This window comes from Phlebotomus argentipes, unplaced genomic scaffold, assembly GCF_947086385.1.
Source record: "Phlebotomus argentipes unplaced genomic scaffold, Phlebotomus argentipes genome assembly contig_15, whole genome shotgun sequence".
Lineage (NCBI taxonomy): Eukaryota > Metazoa > Arthropoda > Insecta > Diptera > Psychodidae > Phlebotomus > Phlebotomus argentipes.
This window is the reverse complement of record NW_026776181.1, coordinates 12,850,402-12,873,971: the sequence shown is the minus strand read 5'-3', so window position 1 is coordinate 12,873,971 and position 23,570 is coordinate 12,850,402. Positions and strand designations below refer to the sequence as shown.

Here is a 23,570-nt window from a genome sequence, read left to right as displayed (position 1 = left end):
CCTATCGAAAATCTCTGGGGAAATTGAGTGAGAAAATGTGAGAGGGAAATGGGCTTTCAGTCAATCTCTCTGGTCACCTCTCTCTCTATCTCTCATAGAAAATTGTTCGTTACCTATAACAACGGCGAGAGAGAGACAGAGAATATGGTGAATTTTCCTCCTTGTGGATTCACTCGTGGCGTCATTTTCACTTTTCTTCCCACCCTTTTCACCCACAAATTCTCATAATATGGGAGAAAATGGAATTTTCTCTCTCAACAGTGTCTGCGAAGCTTTTAGTTCTCCGTGAAGCTCCAAGACGAGTGAGCGTCTGTGGTGACGAGTGTCTCGCTTGTGAAGGAAGATCGAGTGAGATAAAAATGTGTATTTGTGAATAGCATTTGAAAGTGATTGATGCAATTTTCTTGTAAATTTCCGCTTCGAAGACGGGCAGGGCTGAGGAATATTCCATTAATAAGCTACATGTCATTAGTTTAAGGGTCCCCCGTTTAACATGATTATTACTTTTGGGGAATGTCACTTTTCTTGTTTGATTTAATTCCCATTCAGAATGAAAGAAATTCATTTAAGGGTAAAATTGGGATGTGATCAAAAGACTCGATGGAGTATTTTATTTACTCTTGGGCTTTTTTTCTGTTGAAATAGGACTGTTTTTCTTTTGAATAGAAGGATAGCATAAAAATTCCATCTCATTTGTTGTTCAATGACGCAGAGCTTTGATTAATTTTCTCCGGCTACGAATAAATCTTTTTCTTCCAAATTCACCTCTCAGTAAATATGTTAGACTGTGGGCGGACAAAGAGGGGAAATTTCTTACCTTAGGGACATGCAAATCTTGAAAATATGGGTGTTTCTCTTTGCCTGGAAAAAAAATCTTTGAATATTCTCATCATGTCTCTTCGCATCAGTTGAAAATTTTTTGGAACATTTCAATTCAATGCTTGTAAAGTGTGTTTGGGGTACTTTTGACAACGTCTCGATCAGAAAAAAAGGGATGGAAAGTTTCAAGTGCCTTAAGGAGGAGGAGGAGGCCGAGAGAAAAGAAAACTAACACCATGTGGTTTGCTTGGTATCATTCCATTGTTACTCCTTGTACTTTTGTCTGCCGACGTTTCTGTTGGCTTCTCATCACCTCAACCATAGTGGAAATCTCTCTTTATCCTACTCTCGCACAGTGTCTATTCTTTCACTACTGTATGACTATAATCAGCTTTTCTCAGGGTTGGGTGATTTTCTCACTGTCAACAAATGACTCAATAAAGTTTTTGGGGGGAAGATAATGGTAACTGACAAGGATGTTATGTCATTTTTCTGTCTCAATATCTATTTTCACGAGACGACTATTAAATCATGGCTTGAGAGTATGACATTGGAGAAATTCCTTTTGAAAATGCTACAGTCTTTTGAGGAAAATTTACGACAGAAAGATTATTACCGAATTCCTTCCTGAATGTCTTCCTCTCTATCAATTTAAAGCTGCTCCTGCATCGCGCGTCCTTTCAACGCTTCCAAACTATTTTGCAAATATAACGCAGTATTGCTCCTGAATGTTCTGATTCGTTGCCAGGAGAGACTGAAAATGAATTTTCATTGTGTTTTTTTTTCATTTGACACACTTTCATTTACATTTTCATCGTTATTACATTGTCCTGGCTGGGCAGTGATGCAAATTCAGCCATAGTGAAAAGTTTTACAAAGAAGTGATTTCGTGTTGAAATTTTCCTGGCTGCGCAAGGAAAATTTGCATGGCGATAGAAAGTTTTCCAATTGTCGAAGAGAAAAAAAATGCTTTGAGCAATTGTTTACGCAGAATTGTTCATCCCTGGGATGTATTTTTTTCACTTTTCCTCTATTTCCATCCATGTCGAGATTTTCCTCTCGCGCACACCAGTTTAAAAATAGCCTACAACGATTTTTCTCTCTCACACCAATTTGCTGCTCTGCATGGGATCACTGGGGAGATTTTTCGATGATATGCGAAAGAATGAGGTGTTTTCTCTCTGGTGTATTGGGATTTCAAAGGCGATTTTCGCGTCCGACGAGACACTTTTGCTCCACTTTGCCAGAGACATAATATTGCATGAGTCAGTTGTGGAATCCTCTCTGGGATTGGCGTGTGGCTCCCACTGTTTCCTCCTCTGTCGACGTGGAAAATGTGTGTGCGGATTAATTTGAGAAAAATTGTGTACACTTTCAGACTACGGATATATAATTATTGTGTGAAATAGATACAAAACAAGTTTGAAAAAAAGTGAATTGGCTTTTCTCAGGGGAGAATAAAATGCGAAGAAGACATAAATATGCATTATTGTGTGTGAAAAGGAGGCATTTTCCGTGTAATTAGTGAATTTACGCATCAGACAATGAATGCGGAGACAGAAACAGTGACAAATAAGATATCTTCTTGGAGAACTAATTTTCTTTGAAAATGCATTGTTTGACTTAAATTGTAGGAAATTGGTGAAATTTGAGAAAACAGCTTTTAGCGAATGAAAAATGATCCAGTGAAAGTGATTTTTCCGGCAAAACTTTCTACTTTCCCACCTAAAGCCACCCATTTGCACCCAATATGATTGATTGGGTGTCAATTGTGAGACATTCGAGGCGTCGATTCTCCAATTATGTGGGTGCTAGAGCTCCGTTAAGGATTAAGAAGCGTCGAAGAACACCCACGGCCTCACCGACCAATGATCGAGCCCAGTACTCGTGCTGCTGCACACATGTAAGGATGAAGGGAGAAAATTCAATACACAAAGTAATATGTTACACCCCTTCGCGGAAAATTGGCAAATTTCCCGTCGAAAATGTGGTTTCTCCCTCATCGATGGTGATAATGAGCTTATTTGAATTTACCACAAATTAATGGCTCTGTGATGTTTATGCCAAACTGATTAATATCTTCCATATGTATTTTTTGGCTCACGAGAAATACGCTTCTGCAGAGTTTCTCGGCAACAATTAGCGCACATTTTGTATGGGTGGGGATTATAAACAAATTCTCGGGAAATTCCTGTGTTGTTGAGGATTTCACATCTTTGTTGTGCATTTTGATACATGAAAGTCTATAGAATTAGATATTTAATGACGATTGCACTCTTCTTTGCTCATTCTAGAATCAACAGCGATTTCGTAGCGGTGAAGAGGCGCATCAAGCGGAGAAAAAGGAGAGTGAAAAGCAAGCTCCTCCATCGTCATCACTGGCAGCGGCCACAGACAAGGAGCATCAACAACCTGTTGGTGGACGAAAATCTGAATCGCCTTCAAAGTATTTGGTAAGTGAAGACAGTCTGCAAATGTTTTGTCGTGATTTCCTCCTTCACATACGCAAACTTCTCGAGGGGCGAAAGAAAATTGGGTGAGAGTGCGTGAATAGAAGGGAATGATAGAGATTGATTGGAATTTATGGAATTTCATTGCGAAGTATTTTCTCATAGTTCTTAGGAACATGATTGTTCTCAGGGAAGTAAACTTTTAAGGATGTATAAACCTTTTCTTCTAGCTTTCTCACAGTTCATGAGCAAAGTTAATTAATAATTCAAATATGTCACTATGGAGAAAATGCACTTTGTTCTCGTGTAACAGGGAAAACATCACCCTAGACGTTGTTATTTCAGAGGGAATTTTCTATATCGTGAAGTGTGACGAAGAAGAAGGAGTGCTTGAGGAACAAAAAAGAGAAAGAAGAAAAGTCATGCATTTTGTGAAATTGCGTGACTGAGTGGCATTTCATTATTTCACATTTTCATCCTCTTTATTGATTCCACCTGAGGTTAGGTGGAACGAACGAGGGCGATCGGGGAAATTTGTGACATTTTCCAGGGGGGAGAAAAACCAACAGAGAGAAGCAAATTAATTACATATAATTCAAATGTACTCCCAATTAAATTGATATGGTTATTAATTTAATTAAATGATTGGGAAGACACTGTTTGAGAGTCCTGAATGGAATTGTAACTCAATTGGAAAATTAAACTTACTGAATTGCCAATAGAGTGCTAATAATTTACGTGTCTGCAGAGTGAATAAATGTTGTTCAAGTCTATGCACTTTTTAAATTGATATATCATGTTTTATTTATCAATAATTAATCTCAATTATTTTCGGAACGTGAAGATTAATACAACAAAATTATGATAATTTGACATTAGATGAATTGACAACGTTTGCTTAATGTAAATTAGTGACAAATGATTTGTTCTCGTGCACAAAATTTATCCTCTCGAGAGGGTTGAAGATCAATGAGGTCACGACCTCTCGTGTTTCTGGCCTTAGCCGTAATTTAGCTTTGATTAAATTCAGCAATTTCGAGCCAATTCCGTGCCTTTTCCACTTCCTTTAATGGTTGTAAATTTTCATGACCCCAAAATGAGAGTTCTCATGTGCATTGCAAGAATATATCTCCGAGTAAATGGACACAAGATTGCAAAACTCTCTTTTGCTCAATAAAAACTCGTGACATTATCAATAAAACACATTTGAAATGTTGTAAATAATGTCTGTGTGGATGTCTTCTTCAAAGATTTGTAAGAAGATGCTTTTCTTGCGAGACGATAGAGAGAGAGAGTATCATAAATTTTCTGTGCAAATTGCGTGAAGAGCTTCTTAAAGGGTTAATTTATTGCACGCTATCTGCGGCTTGTTGGCGGCGCACGTTGAAAAAAAAAGTCTCGAGAATCAGAGAAGGAAAAAATACTGTATTTCCGGGCAATTTTATTTATATAGTCTCTAGAGAAAATTTATAGTATGACGATCCGTGCCCTAAATATTAAAATTGATTTTCTGCGGTGTAACAGAGAGAGAGATTTTCTCAGTGGGCAAAAGAAAGTGCGGGGGTTTCTTCGCGTGGTTTGTGGCGCACAGGAAGAGGAGGTAATTGTGTAGAATATAGTTTTATGAGTGATTGAAATTTCCTCAGGAATTTGTGGATCTCCTCTTTTCTTCATCTGCGTGAGAGTGAAAATTGCACAACGAAAATAGATTTTAGCACTCTTTCCTTTGTTTTCCAATCATTATATATTCAACTCTCGAGGAGATTATGGCTAAAAGCTTGGAATGTATTTGTTGGTGTGGAAAATGAGGAAAATTACTTGGTTGGCTGGGGGGAGATTTAAATGGGGAAAAGCGTTTTTTTCTTTTCGAAACTCAACTGCAAGCCCGACTTTAGGCTCACAGCTCCAAGCGTGGCAACATGCAGATATGAAAAAGAGGAGGGACGATGACACATGAATCGGTAATCGGTAATATGCCAAGATGGCTCTGTGTATTTATTTATAGCATATCTGTGTGTGATTTGGGTGGAAATTTCATGAGGTATTTGTCACTTTCGCGGGTTAAATTTAATGCAGACTGCAGCATAAGTGCTTTGGGGATCGAGGGTGTGCGTCGGTTGAGTGCGAAAAGTATCTCTTCCGAATGAAATTCCACAACTTTCCGGCGCTTTGAGGACACGAAGAGGCAAAGTGTATAGTGAAGTTCTTGAGCTGCACCGACACATCCAAGGCGAAAGTCTTATGCGAGTGCGCGAGTGTGTGTGCTTGGCTTACGGCGAAATAATATTTAATACTGACAAATTGACACACACTAGTTCCATCCTTTTCGCTCCACCCGATATTTTCTTTGCCATCATCAAAGATAGTTTGTGTTAGTCCCGCGAGGAAAATGACGACAAGTTTTCCTGTGTGAGAGACTATTTTTTCCACACTAAAATTGTGCGCCTTGCCTTTCAATTTCTCATTAGAATAATCATAATTAGTCGTACAAATTATTCCCAATTACTTGCAAGTAGTGTCAACTTAATTGCTGCATTCAATTGACCTCTATTTGTTTAATTTGTTTATTATTTAACAACAAACCAATTTTTCTATCCAGTTTTTTTTCATGTATTAACTATTATTTTGTGCTTACAGGTGTTTTAAAGTAGAGACGTGGTTCTGTTTAAGCCCTGAATTAGTGGCACTCTTTTGCTGTGTTGATTTTAGCTAGAGAGTTAAAAAAAAGTAGCCACTTTATGACCCGAAAAGTGTATTTTCTGTGCAATTTTGCTGTTGTCCGACCGAAAAAAGCCGAGGAGAAAGACAACATGAGTGCTTAATTCACTTTAATTTTCATCAATTTATTAGTCACTCGAGTACATTTCACTCTCTTTCTGCATAGAACCATATGTGTAATTCATGTTGTGTCTATATTAAAATTCGTTCAACTTTTGCATTATTATTATCTAAAATTGAGAACAGAGTTTTTTCATTGTGTTCTTGCATAATTTGCATGAATAGCTTGTGTGTGGGGTCGTTTTAACGTGAAATAAGTTCGGCAAACCATCGAAAAGCCAAGAGGAAAATTGGCAAAGAAATAGTCTGAGAAAAACACTCGGAGACAGAAAAAAAGTGTTAAAGAATGACAACGAGAAAGAAGAAGCGCCAACAAGACGGAGGTGGATTCCTCAAGAAAGTATCATCACTTTTTAATTTAGACACGGTAATTATTTTATTTTCTTTCCCCATTTATTTTTCCCCTATATTTTCTTATTTCCATTTGTTTTGTACTTTTGTTCTTGTCCTCTTGCCTATCACACTCATGATTTTCCCATGGGGAGGGGCTCGAGAAAACGCCCAATAGTCGTAAAATAAAATAAAGAAAATGTAATTTTGCACGACAGAGGAAAGTGTGTGCGCGGCGGCATGAGAGAATTTTTATTTCTGGAGAACGTAGGAAAATTCTCAAGAGCAATTGAATGGATGTTCCTCAAGATCAGCGAAACATTTACAAATGCTTTTTTGCCACTTGGCTCTGTGCCCAGGAGAGAAAGATGATGGTTATGTGTAGTTTGTTTGAGTAACAATTTGCAAGAAAGCGAGGCGCATTTCATGCAAAAGTGCCAGAAATTGCGAGACAACAGCGAATTTAAACTGTTTTTAAAATACCTCTTGTGAAATTATTCACTGTAGAATTATTATTGTTGGTGTGGGAGTCACTAAACTTTACACTCTGTCTTTAATCATTGGAAAATGTGTTGTTACTTTGTGAAATATCACCCCTTAGCGGTTGCTAAGGTGAACGCAGGTGATGCACAATTGAGGTAAAACGTAGTGAGATAGAAAGTGTGTGTATAAATGTACATACACTCAGTTTCCTTGTCAATTTGCTGATGACGGAAGGAAGAAGTTTATCAAAAATGAGGTAAAATGCCGCAAGGAAGAAGAGTGAAATTTTGTTCCGGAGAAGTTTACAAATTTCTCAAATATCCACCCCCGTAATTTTCTCATAAATCCACTTATATCCGGCCTCCGGTCGGTTGTTGATGTTCCTCCGTTGCTCTCGCGTGTGTTAATGAAAATGAAAATGAATCTATTTTTATTTGCTTTTCTCTTTTGCACTTGATTTTGCCTCTCGCTCAGCACACATCTTTCCAATTCACTTCTTCAAAGTGGGTTGAGGCTCTCTTCTTCCATCAGTACTAATTCCTCTGGGGGCTTAAAGTAAAATTGTCTTACATTTATGAGAAATAGAATCAGGAGGGAAAGATTGAGGTCAGAATTTTGTTCTTTTTTTCATGTACAATGATATTAATCAATAGTAAATTTTTTATCATATTTGCGTCAGACTCATTTTTAGATTAATATTGTTGCTTTCATAAAATGTCATAAAATAGTTGTAATGGATTTTCTTGTAGCATTGAAAAACCATTTTAAATATCGACTTCACGATGTTTCATTCACACTGCTGAGAGGAAGAGGAGTTCATGGTAAAGTGATGATGGGGAGAAAAAGAAACGCAGATATGCATAGCTTTAAATCAGAATTTTTCTCTTCATTTGTGTCAATGACGAAATATTAATGCATGCTACCTATATAGAGAGAAGGAGAAACGACAAACTCAATCATTCGCATGTTGAGTGCAAATTTCTCTGTAACTCTTCGCGATGGTCGTCGTCCTAATTGAATTTGTGTGTTTGCTAATGGTAGTGAGGAAAAGATATGGCATGTTTTTCACACTACACCACCATGGGAATCTTCAACGTTTTCTTTGAGTTCTGTTCTTTTTTTTCAGTAAATAATTTTGAGCTTAGAAGTGGAAAAATGTCGATTGAATCAGCAAATATCTTATATGATATTTTGTGAAATATTCTCGTTTTGCGATGTAAACACATTTTTTCCAGACATATGTTGACTCAATGAATGCTTTGCTCTGCTGATATATTTATCGAATTCGTCATATAAATTACTTAGCGTGTATATTTTTAGCCCTTCACGCTTTCAGAAAAGTGCGTGAATTAATTTGTATGTCACGAGAAAATGGGCGCTTTTTGTATAGTGTTTGATGGAAAAATTATGGCTCTTGAAGGTTGATTGTGAGTCGAAAAACTAGGCAATTTACCTTGATGGCTTTTATCAGTGATAAAATGAATTCAATAGTTTGGCTTTATCTTCACTCTGCACTTGCCAATTCACTTGACTGCCAGAGAAGCTTGACATGGGAGAAGTACGCTTCCCTGTTATTTAGTCATCCTTATCATTAACACAAAAATGTAACACTTTGAAAAATTGTGAGAGTATTTATGTTGTCTGTGAGCTGATAAAAAATGGAATGTTTCATCCCAGTAGATTTGAACATAAGTGCTATGCAATAGTACATATGTCTCTCCTTGTCGGCACTGCGATAAGAAATTCAAGATTACGCTTACCTTCTGTCTCTGATAAGCTCTTTTCCTTAATGATATGGCTTAAAAATGTATTTTTATTTCATTTCAGGCTCACTCGCCGGCTGTCAATGATGCTAAACACGTAAGAAAATTGATTTAATTGAGCATTCTCGCATGGCAATTGACCCACGGTTCGCTGGGTGGGAAAGTGGGAGGGAAATCAATGAGGGGGCCTTGAGGCGAATTTGCCGGCGAAGACAATCACGTGCATGTCTGTTGTTGCAGGTGAATGGAGATGATAGTTGGCAGTATGAGGATATTACACTGGAGAGGGGAAACTCCGGACTGGGATTCAGCATTGCCGGTGGCACTGATAATCCCCACATTGGCACGGACACCTCTATCTACATCACAAAGCTGATCCCGGGCGGCGCGGCGTCTGCCGATGGGCGACTTGGGGTGAACGATTGTATTATCTCCGTGAATGATGTGTCGGTGGTGGATGTGCCCCATGCGGCTGCCGTGGAGGCGCTGAAGAAAGCGGGAAATGTGGTGAAGCTCCACGTGAGGCGAAAGCGCGCCCCGCCAGGGCCCAAGATCATAGACATCGACCTGGTGAAGGGCGCTAAAGGACTAGGATTCTCAATTGCCGGTGGGATTGGCAATCAACACATTCCCGGTGACAATGGCATCTACGTGACAAAGATAATGGACGGCGGGGCTGCCGGCGTGGATGGCCGAATGAGTATTGGGGATAAGTTGGTGGCGGTGCGACATCCCACTGGGCAGGAGAAGAATCTGGAGAATGTGACACACGAGGAGGCCGTGGCCACTCTGAAGTCCGTCACGGATAGGGTGACGTTGGTGATTGGGAAGTCGCAGCACGCAGTTGCGCCGTCGCAACCGGTCACGGGTCTGGGCCACGTGAACTCCCACTCAACAGGTGCCGTCAACAGCATCGGGCAGAATGTTGTAGATTTTCCGAATTCCGCAGGGGATCGTGCCCATTCACCGCATCAAGGTATGTTAAATGTAGTGTGGCAAAGAGATTCTGCAATGATGGTGAATGAAATTGATTGCGGAGAGACGCTTATCTTGTTGTTTGCAATGTTGAGCCTTTCTCTGGGATGAGTGACAGTGTGACTTAGGAATTTCGTGGTGTCTCTTGATGATAATCACACGAAGAAGTCTTCAAAGTCAATTAGGTTTTCGGGTGAAAGGCAATATATTGGCAAACAGATTAATTTCTCTCGACATAGAAATGGCGCATAGTCTAATAATTTGATTTCTCTCTGCAGCTCTCGAGACGTCATCGCGCTATGCTTCATCCAATGTTCTCGCCGCAGTTCCACCTGGAACCCCACGAGCTGTCAGCCATGAAGATATAACAAGGTACGCAGTCCAAAGAACCTCTGTTTTGCCTCTCGCACAGTGCGGCAAAAAAAAAACAGACACCATCCAATGAACTGTTGAGATCTTTTTTTCTGTTTGATTAATCATCGATAGAGGTGACTCAATGGAAATTATTGTCACATCCGGAAATTTCCTACGTGTGTATGGGCTCTCGATTGAATGCAAAATGCGAGCGAGTCCGCGGCTAAAGCGACAAATTCAATTGCTACATATTCATTCACTCAATGGAGCGCATGGAATGTAAATTATCAACAAACACTAGTGATAAAAATGTGCTGTAGAGCTTTATAAATATTTCATAAGTATCAATGGGAGATGCTCGGGTGGGGAAGGAGTGGAGATATTGTCCGTGAGTGAAGTGATGGAGACATGTGAGAGTGTTTTATTTGGGGCCATATGGAGAATATATACAAATTTTGAATGTGTGGCGTGAGTGAAAGAGTACGAGGCTGAGTTTGCATTGAAATTGACTTCTTTTTTCTGGTTTTATTTAATACTCTCCCAACACTCTTAGCGTGTGTGGAATTTTTGCTCGATTCCGAATTTTTTTTTTATGTGCACACACCAACCATATCTCAGTGGCAGCCGGAGAGTGGGAGAAATGATATTCCAATTGTGTTAATTGTTGAATTTCTCTCTTTCACTCACTTTGCGGTACTTTTCAGTTTTGGTCACAAACGCTGGAAAATGTTGCGTGAAGTTGTAGTTGGTCAGTTGATGAGTGAAGGCAGAAAATCGATGGGACAAGAGAGGTGTTCGTGAGTGATGGAGAATAATGATTTAGAATCTTAGTTGTGAATTTTCACGTCAGATAGAGAATGTTAACGTGCATTCAGATCAGCAGAAGACAAGTGAAGTGGGTACAGATATAGTTGTTTGAAGAGAAGTAATGTTGTGATAAGAGGCCTGGCATGTGGATTTTATTAGAACTCATCTTAATTGTTTAAATTCCGTGACAAAATAAAAATGATATTCAAAACAACTTTGGCAATAATTCTATCGTTTCACATGATTGTTCTATTGTGTACAAACTGCAGGAAGACGTTGTAACTCCCGGAGTTATTGAATTGAAAATAATATCTAATCAAGTGTATTTGAGCTTTTATTCTTATTCACTGTGCTGCAAGTATAATGAAAGGTTTCTAATAAAAAAAAGCTATTACTTTTTATATGCGTTCACGGAAAGGTGCCGCGTTTATATTAGATTTGGAATTTCTTGAAATATTCCTAAATTCTTCATTAGCAAGTTAAATTTGTTAATTAAAAACCTCGTGCTATGGATGAAATGAGTCATTTAAATGGTTAAATGTTGTGCAATGTAGACTAATCTCCTGTTTCAATTTCAGGGAAGTGCGAACAATCCAGATCAACAAGGGACCGCAGGGCCTTGGCTTCAATATCGTGGGCGGTGAGGATGGCCAAGGTATCTATGTCTCATTTATCCTTGCCGGTGGTCCGGCCGATGTGGGTGGTGAGCTGAAGCGTGGTGATCAGTTGTTGAGTGTAAACGGAGTGAATTTGCGCAATGCCACACATGAGGATGCCGCGCAGGCGCTCAAGAACTCCGGACCCACTGTCACTTTGGTGGCGCAGTATCGTCCGGAGGACTATAATCGCTTCGAGGCTCGCATACATGAGCTGAAGCAACAGGCGGCCATTAATGCCGGCACAGGGACGCTGCTGAGGACCTCTCAGAAGCGCTCATTGTATGTGAGGGCCCTGTTTGACTATGACCCCAATCGCGACGATGGTCTGCCGTCGCGCGGGCTGCCCTTTAAGCATGGTGATGTGCTGCATGTGACGAATGCGTCCGATGACGAGTGGTGGCAGGCGAGGCGAGTGCTGGGCGACGGCGAGGAGGAGGGCATCGGCATTGTGCCGTCCAAGAGACGGTGGGAGAGGAAGATGCGCGCCAGAGACCGAAGTGTCAAATTCCAGGGACATCCCACTAACAATCTAGATAAGGTGACACTCCACTTTCCCTTCTATAACAATTGTGCTTAATGCCTTTGTGGGAGTGACCATCCCTTCTAACGTGGCTTCGAATTGACTTTTGTAGCAATCAACACTCGATCGCAAAAAGAAGAATTTCTCATTCTCAAGAAAATTCCCATTTATGAAGAGCAAAGACGATAAGAATGAAGATGGATCTGACCAGGAACGTAAGTATTCCCTTGATTTTTATTATTCCAAATATGTATTCCTTTTCATGTTTTAGTTAATGTGTTTGTACACTTTGGAATGGTAATGATTTTCTCGCTTATTCTTTGCACAAGTTTTTCTCTCTTCATAGTGTTATGATTACTATTATTGTGTTCTTTTTTTTCTTACTATGGAGAAATTTAGGTGTAAAGAAAATTATGATAAGGGGAAAAATTTGAAGAAAAAAAAATTTCCCATGGTGAGAAAAAATGCTTCTTATATCTTATTGGAATATGATCGAAACCGAAAGAATTGAGAAACAAAAAAATCATGGAATGATGAAAATTTTCTTCTTTTTCTTTTGCACTTGGTTTTTTTCTATTTGTTTTTCTCTTTATTATTGTAGCAAATGGCAATGCAACTCCAGACATTGATGCAGACCAGCAACGTAAGTTTCATTCTCATTAATGTTTTTTTTTTTTATCTTTCTGACTCTCTCAATCCATTCATCTTCTCATTGTATTTGATGTCTCTTTTATTTTTTATTCTTCCCCGTTGGTTCTTAAAATGAAAATTGTAACTGAGTGCCATTTTCACTTTAGCTGGGAATTAGTTTTTTTTTCTTTATGAATGCCATGAAATATTTGGGAATCTTGTGAATTCTATCTGTGACTCTGCCTAAATAGCTGTTGATAAAATGTATTTATGTGGTGTTTTTTTCTTTCTCATTGCAGCTTTTATGTTATGCTACACTCAGGATGATGCTAATGCTGAAGGAGGTATGTTCAGAAATTATAAATGGTTATCGCATTATTATCTCTTATGATATATTCTGGTCTATGCCTCAAGTTAACAGTGAATTCTCTATTAATTTTATTATGACGTCAATTTATCATTTTAATGATTTCTCCCCCCTTTCTTATTTTTTGTCTCAATAAGTTGTTGTTTTTTTTTTTGGACATTCTCACAATTAATTGAGAAGTTCTTCTCATTTTCTTTCGTCTATGCAAAGATGATATTATTATAAACTACAGTAAAACAATGTTGAAGTTTTATTTTGATAGGACATTTCAAAACTCTTTCATCTTCTCTTATAAAGTATTTCATACTTTCTTCTCTATATACTATCTATTCTATCTCTCTATGTGCTTATTTGTTGGTCATTATTAGAAATTGTTGAGACTGATTTGATCTTCATTCTCTGTTTTATTTATTGTGGATAATTTGATTTATATATATTTTATTTTGGATCATTGTGGTCAAAAGTGCATAAACAAATTGGTCGATTTGAAATGTGCGAGAAAAAGACAAGGAACTGCATTCAGCAAAATTTTGTTCAAAATTTAACCTTTCTTTGCAGAAATGGTTTGATTTTGAATAGATTTCTTCTACATTTTCTTATGAAATCCTTTTACATCTATATATATATAATATATATTGCTCTCAAGTAATCTCTCTCGTGCTTTGCAACAGAACTAAGAGTTATAAAGCGCAGAATCAACTTGCTAATATCGATATTTCTTCACAATATATGATAAGAATCTCACTTTTGAAAAGAAATCGACTGATGAAACATGATTTTTGAGCTTTTTGTACTTGCGCCGCTTTTATGTATACTACATATTTTCTTTTTTTTTCACCTAAAAATTGATAAATACGCATAAAAAATATAATCATAAAAGTGATATGTGACATCTTCATTACATTGTCGTATTTATTTGACAATATCATTAACGAATGTAAAGAGTATTTTACTTTTTGATTGATTTACTTATTGTAATTTTTGTCTATATTTATACGTCACTGTGCTGAAGAGAAAATGCAAATTTATTGAAATTTCTTTGATTTTTTTCGGGGAGATTAATGAAAATGATTGTTATTGGACTTTTATAAGATGATTTGCATTTTTAATTACTTAATTTTGGCATTTTTTACGTGATTCTCATCTCACAAGAAAAATGTTGAAGAAAATGTGGTAAAAGTTCTAGTTTAGTTTAAAAAGATATTTACACTTTCTATACAGAGTATACCTGTATTTTGACTTAATGCAGATTCATATTTGATGTTTAGGTGTTGTAAATGTTATAAGAAAAATTATTCGTGTATACTTTCTTTATTACATTTATGGAAGGAGAGAAAATCCGTAGAATAGTTTGAGAGAATTTTCATATGAAGACACAATGTAAAGTGTATTGAATTGGACAGTAATTAGTTAATATGTATTAAGCATTTATGAAACAGTGTAAAAAGTGATACAAAAATTGGTATTTTGCAAAGGAAAGGATAAAGTGAAAAAAATGCTCCCTCATATCCAACATATTCCACTCTTCATCTCGGCGTCCATTTACTTCAGAAGATTTATTGTGCATTTTTAATTATTTTCGTTCGTCTTCACTTAGAATTCACATTAAAGAATACTTTTCTATTGTCTCTTTCAGTTTAATTTCTTTTCTGATATATATTATTATAATATATACATATGTGCCTTTTTTAAGCATTGATATATATTTTTTTTGGTTATGAAACCACGAAACTTACTGTTCTTTCTACCTAAAACTGTTATTTAGACTGTTTAATTAAATTGCTTTGAAAATGCTAACAGAGATTTGTTCTTTTTTATCGAAAAATTGAAAGAGAATTTTTTTTAATGACAAAACAGCTTAAAATTTATATTGATGTGTTTTTTTTTAAGGTTATAAAAGAAAATTTTTAATTTATTTGTCACTCTTCAGAATCTTACTGCAATTAGTTCATTTAGATAATTTTCTTTTTGTTGTTTTGAATATATAGAAGAGTTTAGATGAAAATTCAGTTATTAGTTTTTATTTCGTTATTTAACTGAATGATGGAAGAAGCATAAAAACAACTTTTTTGCTATTAATTTTGTGGGTGATGATACCAAAGGCGAGATAATCTACAGAGTGGAGTTACCCGATATGGAGCAGATTACGCTAATCTACCTGGAGAATAGTGATGCTGACTATCGTAAGTCACGCAAGAAATCTCAATCCACAACAAAAACAGTTTCTGACCGAAAAGAAAAATTATAATATAAAAAATGAAAGTTAAAACGCCTACAAAACCTTCAGGAAATGGTTAAAAATTACTTTTTGGTTTTAATATATTTTTTTAAGTTTCCTGTCTCAGTGACGCTTCTTTTTTGATAAAGGAACATCACAATAATGGACATTTAGTCTTATTTTTATAAAATATACTCATAACCTGGCTCTATAGTATTTGACACACACACACTTGACATCAAGAGTAATTTATCGCTCTCTAAACGATAATAATCTTATATGAATTGGGATCAATTTACAAAATAATTGGATCTCTTAAATTCATAATGAAAATATTAGAAGACCGTGTAAACACTATAAATGAAAATCACATGTGAAACAATTACTTTATTCCTTTCAACAAACAAAAATTTATCTTATTTGAAATGTGTTTTGCATCTCCTTGAGTAGAGACATTGAAGATTAAACTCTCTTAGACTTCGCTCTGTGTTTTTCGACCTCCCGTTTTGTGTGATCCTGCAAAAATTTCAGATAAAACCCATAGAGAGGCTGAATCGGTTTTTATTCTGTTAAATTCAGTTTTTTCTGCCTAAATTTTCTCACATGGCTTTTTATTTGCCAAAGTAACACAGTTTTTCTCACGCAAAACCCGCGTATTTACACATGAAACATCAATCGAGAGGAGCACAGAAATGAGCTTCACACTGAAAGATTGAGCTCTTGATGAATAATTTATGCAAAATTAAAGAAATGACAAGACTAAAAGCTAAAGTAGAGAAAATAAATTAGAAAATTAAATCATTTAACACTTTTAGATTATGTAGTTGAGTATGTTTTAGTGGCTTTCCTTAATCTTGATTTAATTTGTCAAAAACAATAAACCAACTAATCTAATGACCTCCAAAGCTTACATGGGCTTAATTAAAACGAGAAAGAAATGATAAGAAACTGAAAGTGAATAATTAGAGAAAGTGATTTGAAATTGCTTGATTATCGCTTCTCTCCTTTAGTTTATTGATTTAAGATATGTCTCTGAATCACTGTGAAATTTATCAATATTATTTTGTGAATATTGATAAATTTAGGTGTGGTTGGTTGTAAGAATTTTTCTATTTCCAAACTGTTTTCGTTCAAATTCTATTCACACTTTCCCCACGAATGATGAGAATCTTCCCCGAATTATTGTTATATGATTTTTATTATGAACAATAAGATTTACCTCTTGCTGCAATGCCACGTGTAATATCTTTTTTATTTATTGATTAAACGAAACAATTTCCACGTTATCACAATTTTACTTAAAACTTAGTCATATTGCACAAAATAGTTTATCCTAATTCACGTTAGTTTTTAGGAAAATGGTAATGTTGTTTATGCACAATTTCACTCATCTTTTCATTTATAAATAATTTCATGTGAAATATGTCATTAAGCCAGAGAATAGTTTAGCAACTGGATGTTTTGTTCTTAGGGCCAACTTAAAAGTAAGGCTTTATGATGCTTTTAGGATTTCCAAGAATGACATCTCCATTGACGATGATGATGATAGATCGAATACTTAGTGATCTCATGCTGTCTTACCCTTTCCTCTGTCTGTCTCTCAGCATCTCGTATTCTGAATGTTTATTCCTTGTGTGCCTGGCTTTCTCTACTTTTTTTCTCTTTCTTGGACAGAAGAAAAAAAATTGTAAATTCGGACAATTTAGTCTAACGATAATTCTCTTCTTTCTTGAAACTGAGGAAGAAAATCTCTGCTTTCTTCCTCACTAATGTACATTTTAGTGCGAAAGTGGAGGAAATTATTGAATTTCTTTAGTAATATTCTTGATGCTTTTATTGCAGCCACAGAGGAGAATGTTTTGTCTTATGAACCAGTACAGCGCCTTTCGATAAACTATGCAAGACCCGTGATTATTTTGGGTCCACTGAAGGACCGCATAAATGATGATTTAATCTCAGAGTTTCCCGACAAGTTTGGCTCCTGTGTTCCACGTGAGTTGATTTTGTGAAAGAGATGCGCATTGAATTGCTCTTTTTTCTATTTCTGATCTCTTATTGTCTATTTTTTTGTCCCAACAGACACAACACGACCGAAGAGAGACTACGAAATGGACGGACGTGATTATCATTTTGTGTCGTCACGTGAGCAAATGGAGAAAGATATTCAGAATCACTTGTTCATTGAGGCGGGACAGTACAATGACAATCTGTACGGAACATCGGTGGCGAGTGTCCGTGAAGTGGCGGAAAAGGGGAAGCACTGTATCCTCGATGTGTCCGGCAATGCAATAAAGCGCCTTCAAGTTGCTCAATTATATCCAATTGCAATATTCATAAAGCCCAAATCCATTGATTCAATTATGTGAGTCCAATCATCTGCTATTGATTTATCTATCTTCACTTACAAACTTCTCTTCTGTGCAGGGAAATCAATCGCCGAATGACTGAAGAACAGGCGAAGAAGACCTTCGAGAGAGCCTTGAAGATGGAGCAAGAATTTGGCGAATACTTCACATGTGAGTCTAATTTGATTTATTGTTGTGTGTGGAAAAAGTTTGTAATGACTTGTCGTTTGTTTTTGCAGCCGTTGTCCAAGGGGACAACATCGAGGAGATCTACAATAAGACGAAGAAAGTGGTGTGGAGCCAGCAGGGCCCAACCATATGGGTGCCATCGAAGGAGCCGCTATGACCAACAGCAACTACAACATGGACACTGCCGCCAAGATCAAGAGCCAGGCCTGTGTCTCGATCTGGCTACAATCACTAAACTTAACCACACATGAATTTAATTGTTGTTTTGAGGAGTTTTTTTTTCTTCTTGTGCGCGCATTGACGATCGCTCCACTTGGGAGAATGCGTGGTGTAAAGGCGGAGCAACAATGGGAAGATGATGACAACAATTGTATTATGATTGCTTCTATATTTCATATTTTAATCTTCAATACTTTTTGTTTAGATAAATCGAGAAAAGTTTTTCAATTATCCATTTTACAAGATTTACAAATTTATTAATATAGAGTTTATTTTTGTCTAGTATTTCTCCCCTTATTTTCATTGTCGATGGAGTCAATTTTGTCAACCTACAATTAGATTTTAGTAAAATTATTTAATCAAATGTCTATAGTTGTGGAAGGGAGTTTGAGAAGTAGAAATCTAATATCGCTGCCATGCCTCAAAAAGGAAATATTGTATCTTATATCTATCGCGAAGGTATTTGTCTTTCAGCAAAATTGGCTCCATCACAATTTATTTCATATTTGGAAACATCTTTTCATGTATTTTATTTATTTATTGCGACGGATATCTAGAAGGGGGAAAGATTTTCTGATGAAAAACAAGGGTTGACACATTTTAAAGGCAGATAAAAAAATTATTATGTAGGACGAGTATAAATTAAGTACTATATTATACACATGATAAATGTTTGTTGACGAAAATGACTATTAATTGTATTATTGATTATTGATTAACTGAAGAGGACAGAAAAATCAGATGAATATTTAGAGATCATGATTATCTATTTAGCTAGCTATTACAAATCAGTAATTTATCTCTATAAACGCATATAAAAAAAAGTGAAAAATTTTATCTCTATCCCTAGAGGAAAGGAAGCAACAACAATGTAAAGTATCCATTTTTGAGATAATGATAAATAATACCACATGAAACGTCCCTCTCCCTTAATGGAAGACAAAAGAAAAGATGAACCTAATATTAAAATATTAATCAAAGAAGCAAATTAGAAGAATAACTCGTCATTTTTAAATATTCTCCATTCATAATAATTAATAGATGGGAAATTGTGCGCGGAAAAAATATGAAATCTTCAACATAAGCAATTTTGGAGAGAGAAAAATCGTACCCCCGATAAATTACTCGAATTTTCATTGTAGTCTAACTTGCAAAGAAGATGCAATGAATTCATATTTTGGTTGATGAAAATTGTTGGAAGAAAAGAAAAAAAAGTAGCACCGAAATATTGAAGATTATCTCAGTGAGGAAATTATTTTGTAAGCTTCTATATACATTTATTGTTGACGAGAAGAAGGAAATTTGACAATTGTATAAAGAAAAAAAAAATTACTAAACTTTCACTTTAAACATTTATTCAAAATCACATACACTAATTCACCTTTCACGCTACACTCTGAGAGAAGTCTTGCGACAAGAAAATATCCCTCTTTTTCAATGAAACAAGTCGTTTAAATGGTTTAGAAAGAATCTACTCTAGATAATGGAAAGAAAAACTTACATTTTTTGATTAACTAACACTCGCTTAGAGAACATATTTAAAAAGAAAAAAAAAGTAATCGGAGGAGGAAATTGAGAGTGAAAGAGAGATAATAAATCATTACAATTATTTTTCAGATAGTAAAAATCAGAAAGAAAATTGTTAGGAGTTAGATGAACCACTGAAAAATGGAAGTATATGAAAAAGGAGAAAAATGAAAAGTTTCTACGAGAAATATTGCAAGAGAACCTTTTATTAGAAAGATGAAAAAAATTGATCGCATATTGTTGTTATTAAATAATTAATTATTTTAATGATGAAAACAGAGAAGTTTTGATTGAAAAAAAGAGTTACAAAATAAAGAAGAAAATGTATTCTGCTCAAATGTGTTGAGTTTTCTGTCTCACATTCCGTGGAAATTGGGTCAAATGATTATCGATCAAACAAATAAAAGGTGATTTTTTTAAACTGCAGAAACATCAGAGGAAATTGTGATACATTTGAGGAGTGAAAATGAAGTTCACCTGGAAACCGTGCAGGAAGAAGAAGCCCGAACCAAATCCTGGAGCCATTCTAGATCAGGTGATCTCCCAATCGTCCTCCAGTGCTTGTCTGCTGTACAAATTGGCCGATTACAAGAGGGGTGAGTTGACTTTTGTGTGCCCGAGAAGGTAAATTGTCCATGACCGATTCATTTCCAGGGGGCGAACTTATCGATGCCATTCAGACGGGCGGTCAGGTGGCAGTGGAGTCCCTGATCCGGGAGCAATTTGGTGTGTTCATGTATAATGGCGGCAAAGGACAGATCATCAATCGTGCGGAGTATCTACGCTGGAAGTATATTGACAACTCAGAAGTGAAGATACCAATTGAAGCCTCCCTGTCGCCTCACGATCCTCTGGGCAAGTGGAAGGACCACAAAGCCTGCTGGCAGATGCAGTATCGAGGCTCTCTGGGAGAGAGTCTCCTGCATGTCCTCATTATTTGCGACACGAAGGTCCACACGAAGCTGGGCCGGATACTGCTCAGGGTGTTCCCAATGCTGGCCGTGGATGTGATCGAGGGCGAGGAGTACTTGGGTGCCAGTGCTCTGCACTTGGCCATTGCATACAGTAACAATGAACTCGTGCAGGATCTCATTGATGCTGGGGCGGATGTGAATCAGCGAGCCATAGGGAGTTTCTTCCTGCCGAGAGACCAGCAAGGCTATCATCCAGCCAAGAATACGGATTACGAGGGTCTGGCCTATTTGGGGGAATATCCGCTCGCATGGGCGGCTTGTTGTGCTAATGAGAGCGTCTACAATCTCCTACTGGATGTGGGAGCTGATCCGGATGCGCAAGACTCCTTCGGAAACATGATTCTCCACATGGTGGTTGTCTGTGACAAACTGGATATGTTCGGCTATGCTCTGCGACATCCCAAGCTTCCCTGTCGCAATGGCATCATCAATGACGCCGGATTGACGCCTCTCACGCTTGCTTGCACTCTGGGCAGGGCAGAAGTGTTCAGGGAGATGTTAGAACTGTCTGCGAGGGAGTTTTGGCGATACAGCAATATCACGTGTTCAGGATATCCTCTGAATGCGCTGGACACTCTCCTTCCTGACGGGAGGACCAACTGGAACTCTGCCCTCTTCATCATTCTCAATGGAACGAAGGAGGAGCACTTGGATATGTTGGATGGTGGCATTATTCAGAGGCTCTTGGAGGAGAAGTGGAAGACCTTCGCGAGAGGACAGTTTCTCAAACGTCTACTCATTCTCTTCGCCCATCTGCTCTGCCTCTCCATCAGCATCTACTTGCGACCGGAGAGTGAGAAGAGCGACGAGGAGGAAGTCGAGCCCACGAATGCACCAGACGACGATGATGACTTTGACGTGACAACGATCATTCGGTACTGCGCAGAAATTTGCACGATTCTGGGCGTTCTCAGCTATGTGGTGTTTCAGCAGGGAGATGAAGTGAAGAATCAAGGATTGGTGGCATTCCTCAGACAACTGCCCAATTCTCCGGCAAAATTCATCTTCCTGATCTCCAACTTCTTGATCCTTGCCTGCATTCCGTGCAGAATAGCCGGCGACACGGACACGGAAGAGGCAATTTTGGTATTTGCAGTGCCTGGAAGTTGGTTCTTGCTCATGTTCTTCGCTGGGTGAGTGATTTTTGCCAAAAGCAGACAAGCGGCAAATGGCCAGTATAATTGAAGATTTTCACGCTTTTCAGTGCTGTTCGCCTCACTGGACCTTTCGTGACGATGATCTATTCTATGATCACGGGTGACATGTTCACGTTCGGGATCATTTACACAATTGTGATCGTTGGATTCTCACAGGCGTTCTTCTTCCTCTACAAAGGCCATCCACAAGTGGCATCAACACCCTTCGCCACTTACCCCAGCACCTGGATGGCTCTGTTCCAGACAACACTCGGCGACTACAACTACGCAGATCTCAATAACACAACGTATCCTAACTTGGCTAAGACCGTCTTCGTCATCTTCATGATCTTTGTGCCCATTCTTCTGCTCAACATGCTGATCGCTATGATGGGCAACACGTACGCATATGTGATTGAGCAGTCAGAGAAGGAGTGGATGAAGCAGTGGGCTAAGATCGTAGTCACACTGGAGCGTGCCGTGTCCCAGGCGGATGCCAAAAAGTACTTGGAGGACTACTCAATCTCTCTGGGGCCCAGCAATGATGACTCGGGCTTCGAGCAGCGCGGCGTGATGGTGATCAAGAGCAAGAGCAAGACACGAGCAAAGCAAAGAAAGGGCGCCGTGTGCAATTGGAAGCGAGTGGGAAAAGTGACATTGAACGCTCTGAAGAAGCGCGGATTGACTGGCGAGGAGCTGAGGAGGATTATGTGGGGCAGAGCGTCAATAAGCAGTCCGACGAAGGTCACGAAGAAGAAGCGTGATCCTAATGATCCTTTCGCCATCTCAGCCGCTATCGATGTGATGGCCTTCACCCACGACATTGTCCTGTGTGGGGACGGAATGGAGCCTGACGGCACGATGATGCCACAGCCCGGAACCCAGGGCAAGATGAGTGTCAAGGGAAGCCTTCATCCGAGCCAATTGATGCACACCAGTGTGGATTACAAAGATCCACTGAGGGAATTGGTGCTGATCTCTGAAGCAATCTGCGTGAATGACAAGAACTACATGGCGAACATTCAGACACTGGCCAAAGAGGCCACAGTGCTAGAGAACATCCTGGAGGTGCCTCTCAAGTCCAAGGAGCCCAAGCCGGTGCCCGTGAAGGCAGCTCCACTGCCACCAGTGGCAGTGGGACTTCAGAGTGCGGCAAACACACTCTTCCAGAACCCCAATGATGTGATTGATCCGGAGAAGGAAAAGGCTTTCCTCAAGCAACTGGAAGCGCTCGAGGATACGGATTCCGAGGCGTTTGGAGATCGTCCAGTGCTCGGTAAAATCTCTCTGATTCGACGAGCCAAATCAGCTGTGAGTCGCTCTGCCTCGGCTAAGAGGCGCAATGATGAGCATCCACTCTTTCACATAGCCTGGGATGATTCGCCGGCTATTCCCATTGAGTCCACGCCACCAGCAGGCTCTCCTCCACTGGAGGAAGAGGAAGTGGTGAATGTGGAGGACGTCAAGAGGCAGATGGAGGCCTTCCACTTGCGTCCGCGGAAGCAATCTGTGGACTCTCAATCCACGACCGTTGAGAGAGTTCCCAAGGGAGAATCATCGAGAGCTGAGGAGGCAGGAAATGGCGCTCCTGCGGAACAATCGTCTTCGACTGGAAAGAATGGAAAGTACTCGAAAGGGAGAAAGATTGCCGGGCGGAGTTCCAAGAACAAGTACGTCTCACTTGTGCCAGTGAATATGTGTGATGTGTGATTTAATGAAAATTTCCCATCTTTCAGAGTCTCGCCGTCTGATGGAGTCTCGGAGAAGGCATCTGAGGAGGCGAAGAAGAAGCGGGGGAAATCCGCACCGCAATCGGGCAAAGGTGAGAAAGCCGACAAGACAGGACCGGAAACACCTCCTGATCCTCTTGAGCCGTGGAGTACACGCGAATTGGCAACTATCAACAAACTCCTGGACACTGAGGAGGAGAAGTAGAGACACTCTCAAACAAGCTCTCAAACGTTAGT

At 38.5% G+C, this 23,570-nt stretch overlaps 2 protein-coding genes across 17 annotated transcripts in view; both read left to right on the top strand.

Moving 5' to 3' along the window:
- Positions 1-19,831, top strand: part of LOC132261799 (disks large 1 tumor suppressor protein) — a 34,787-nt gene extending 14,956 nt beyond the window's left edge. For 4 of the 16 annotated variants that reach the window (XM_059760776.1, XM_059760770.1, XM_059760773.1 and 1 more), the window contains 13 exons: positions 3,114-3,272; positions 8,748-8,780; positions 8,924-9,659; positions 9,937-10,030; positions 11,398-12,016; positions 12,111-12,213; positions 12,600-12,641; positions 12,928-12,972; positions 15,098-15,178; positions 17,056-17,205; positions 17,293-17,575; positions 17,638-17,729; positions 17,798-19,831. In XM_059760776.1, the coding sequence (XP_059616759.1) occupies positions 3,114-3,272; positions 8,748-8,780; positions 8,924-9,659; positions 9,937-10,030; positions 11,398-12,016; positions 12,111-12,213; positions 12,600-12,641; positions 12,928-12,972; positions 15,098-15,178; positions 17,056-17,205; positions 17,293-17,575; positions 17,638-17,729; positions 17,798-17,904 (2,544 nt within the window). In that variant the 3' untranslated portion in view covers positions 17,905-19,831. The other 12 variants (XM_059760778.1, XM_059760780.1, XM_059760784.1 and 9 more) reach the window with 12 other exon arrangements.
- Positions 19,832-19,942: 111 nt separating this feature from the next.
- Positions 19,943-23,554, top strand: LOC132261808 (uncharacterized). The gene is made up of 4 exons (XM_059760798.1): positions 19,943-20,089; positions 20,148-21,600; positions 21,672-23,273; positions 23,340-23,554. The coding sequence occupies exons 1-4, from the start codon at positions 19,960-19,962 to the stop codon at positions 23,536-23,538; spliced, it is 3,384 nt and encodes a 1,127-aa protein (XP_059616781.1). The 5' UTR covers positions 19,943-19,959; the 3' UTR covers positions 23,539-23,554.
- The last annotated feature ends 16 nt before the right edge of the window (positions 23,555-23,570 follow it).

Bases quoted from the DNA above. Each gene is read 5' to 3' on its own strand.
- LOC132261808 (XM_059760798.1), top strand. From the start codon at position 19,960: ATGAAGTTCACCTGGAAACCGTGCAGGAAGAAGAAGCCCGAACCAAAT. The intron at 20,090-20,147 runs GTGAGTTGACTT...ATTCATTTCCAG, and splicing joins ATTGGCCGATTACAAGAGGG to GGGGCGAACTTATCGATGCC. The intron at 23,274-23,339 runs GTACGTCTCACT...CCCATCTTTCAG, and splicing joins GGGCGGAGTTCCAAGAACAA to AGTCTCGCCGTCTGATGGAG.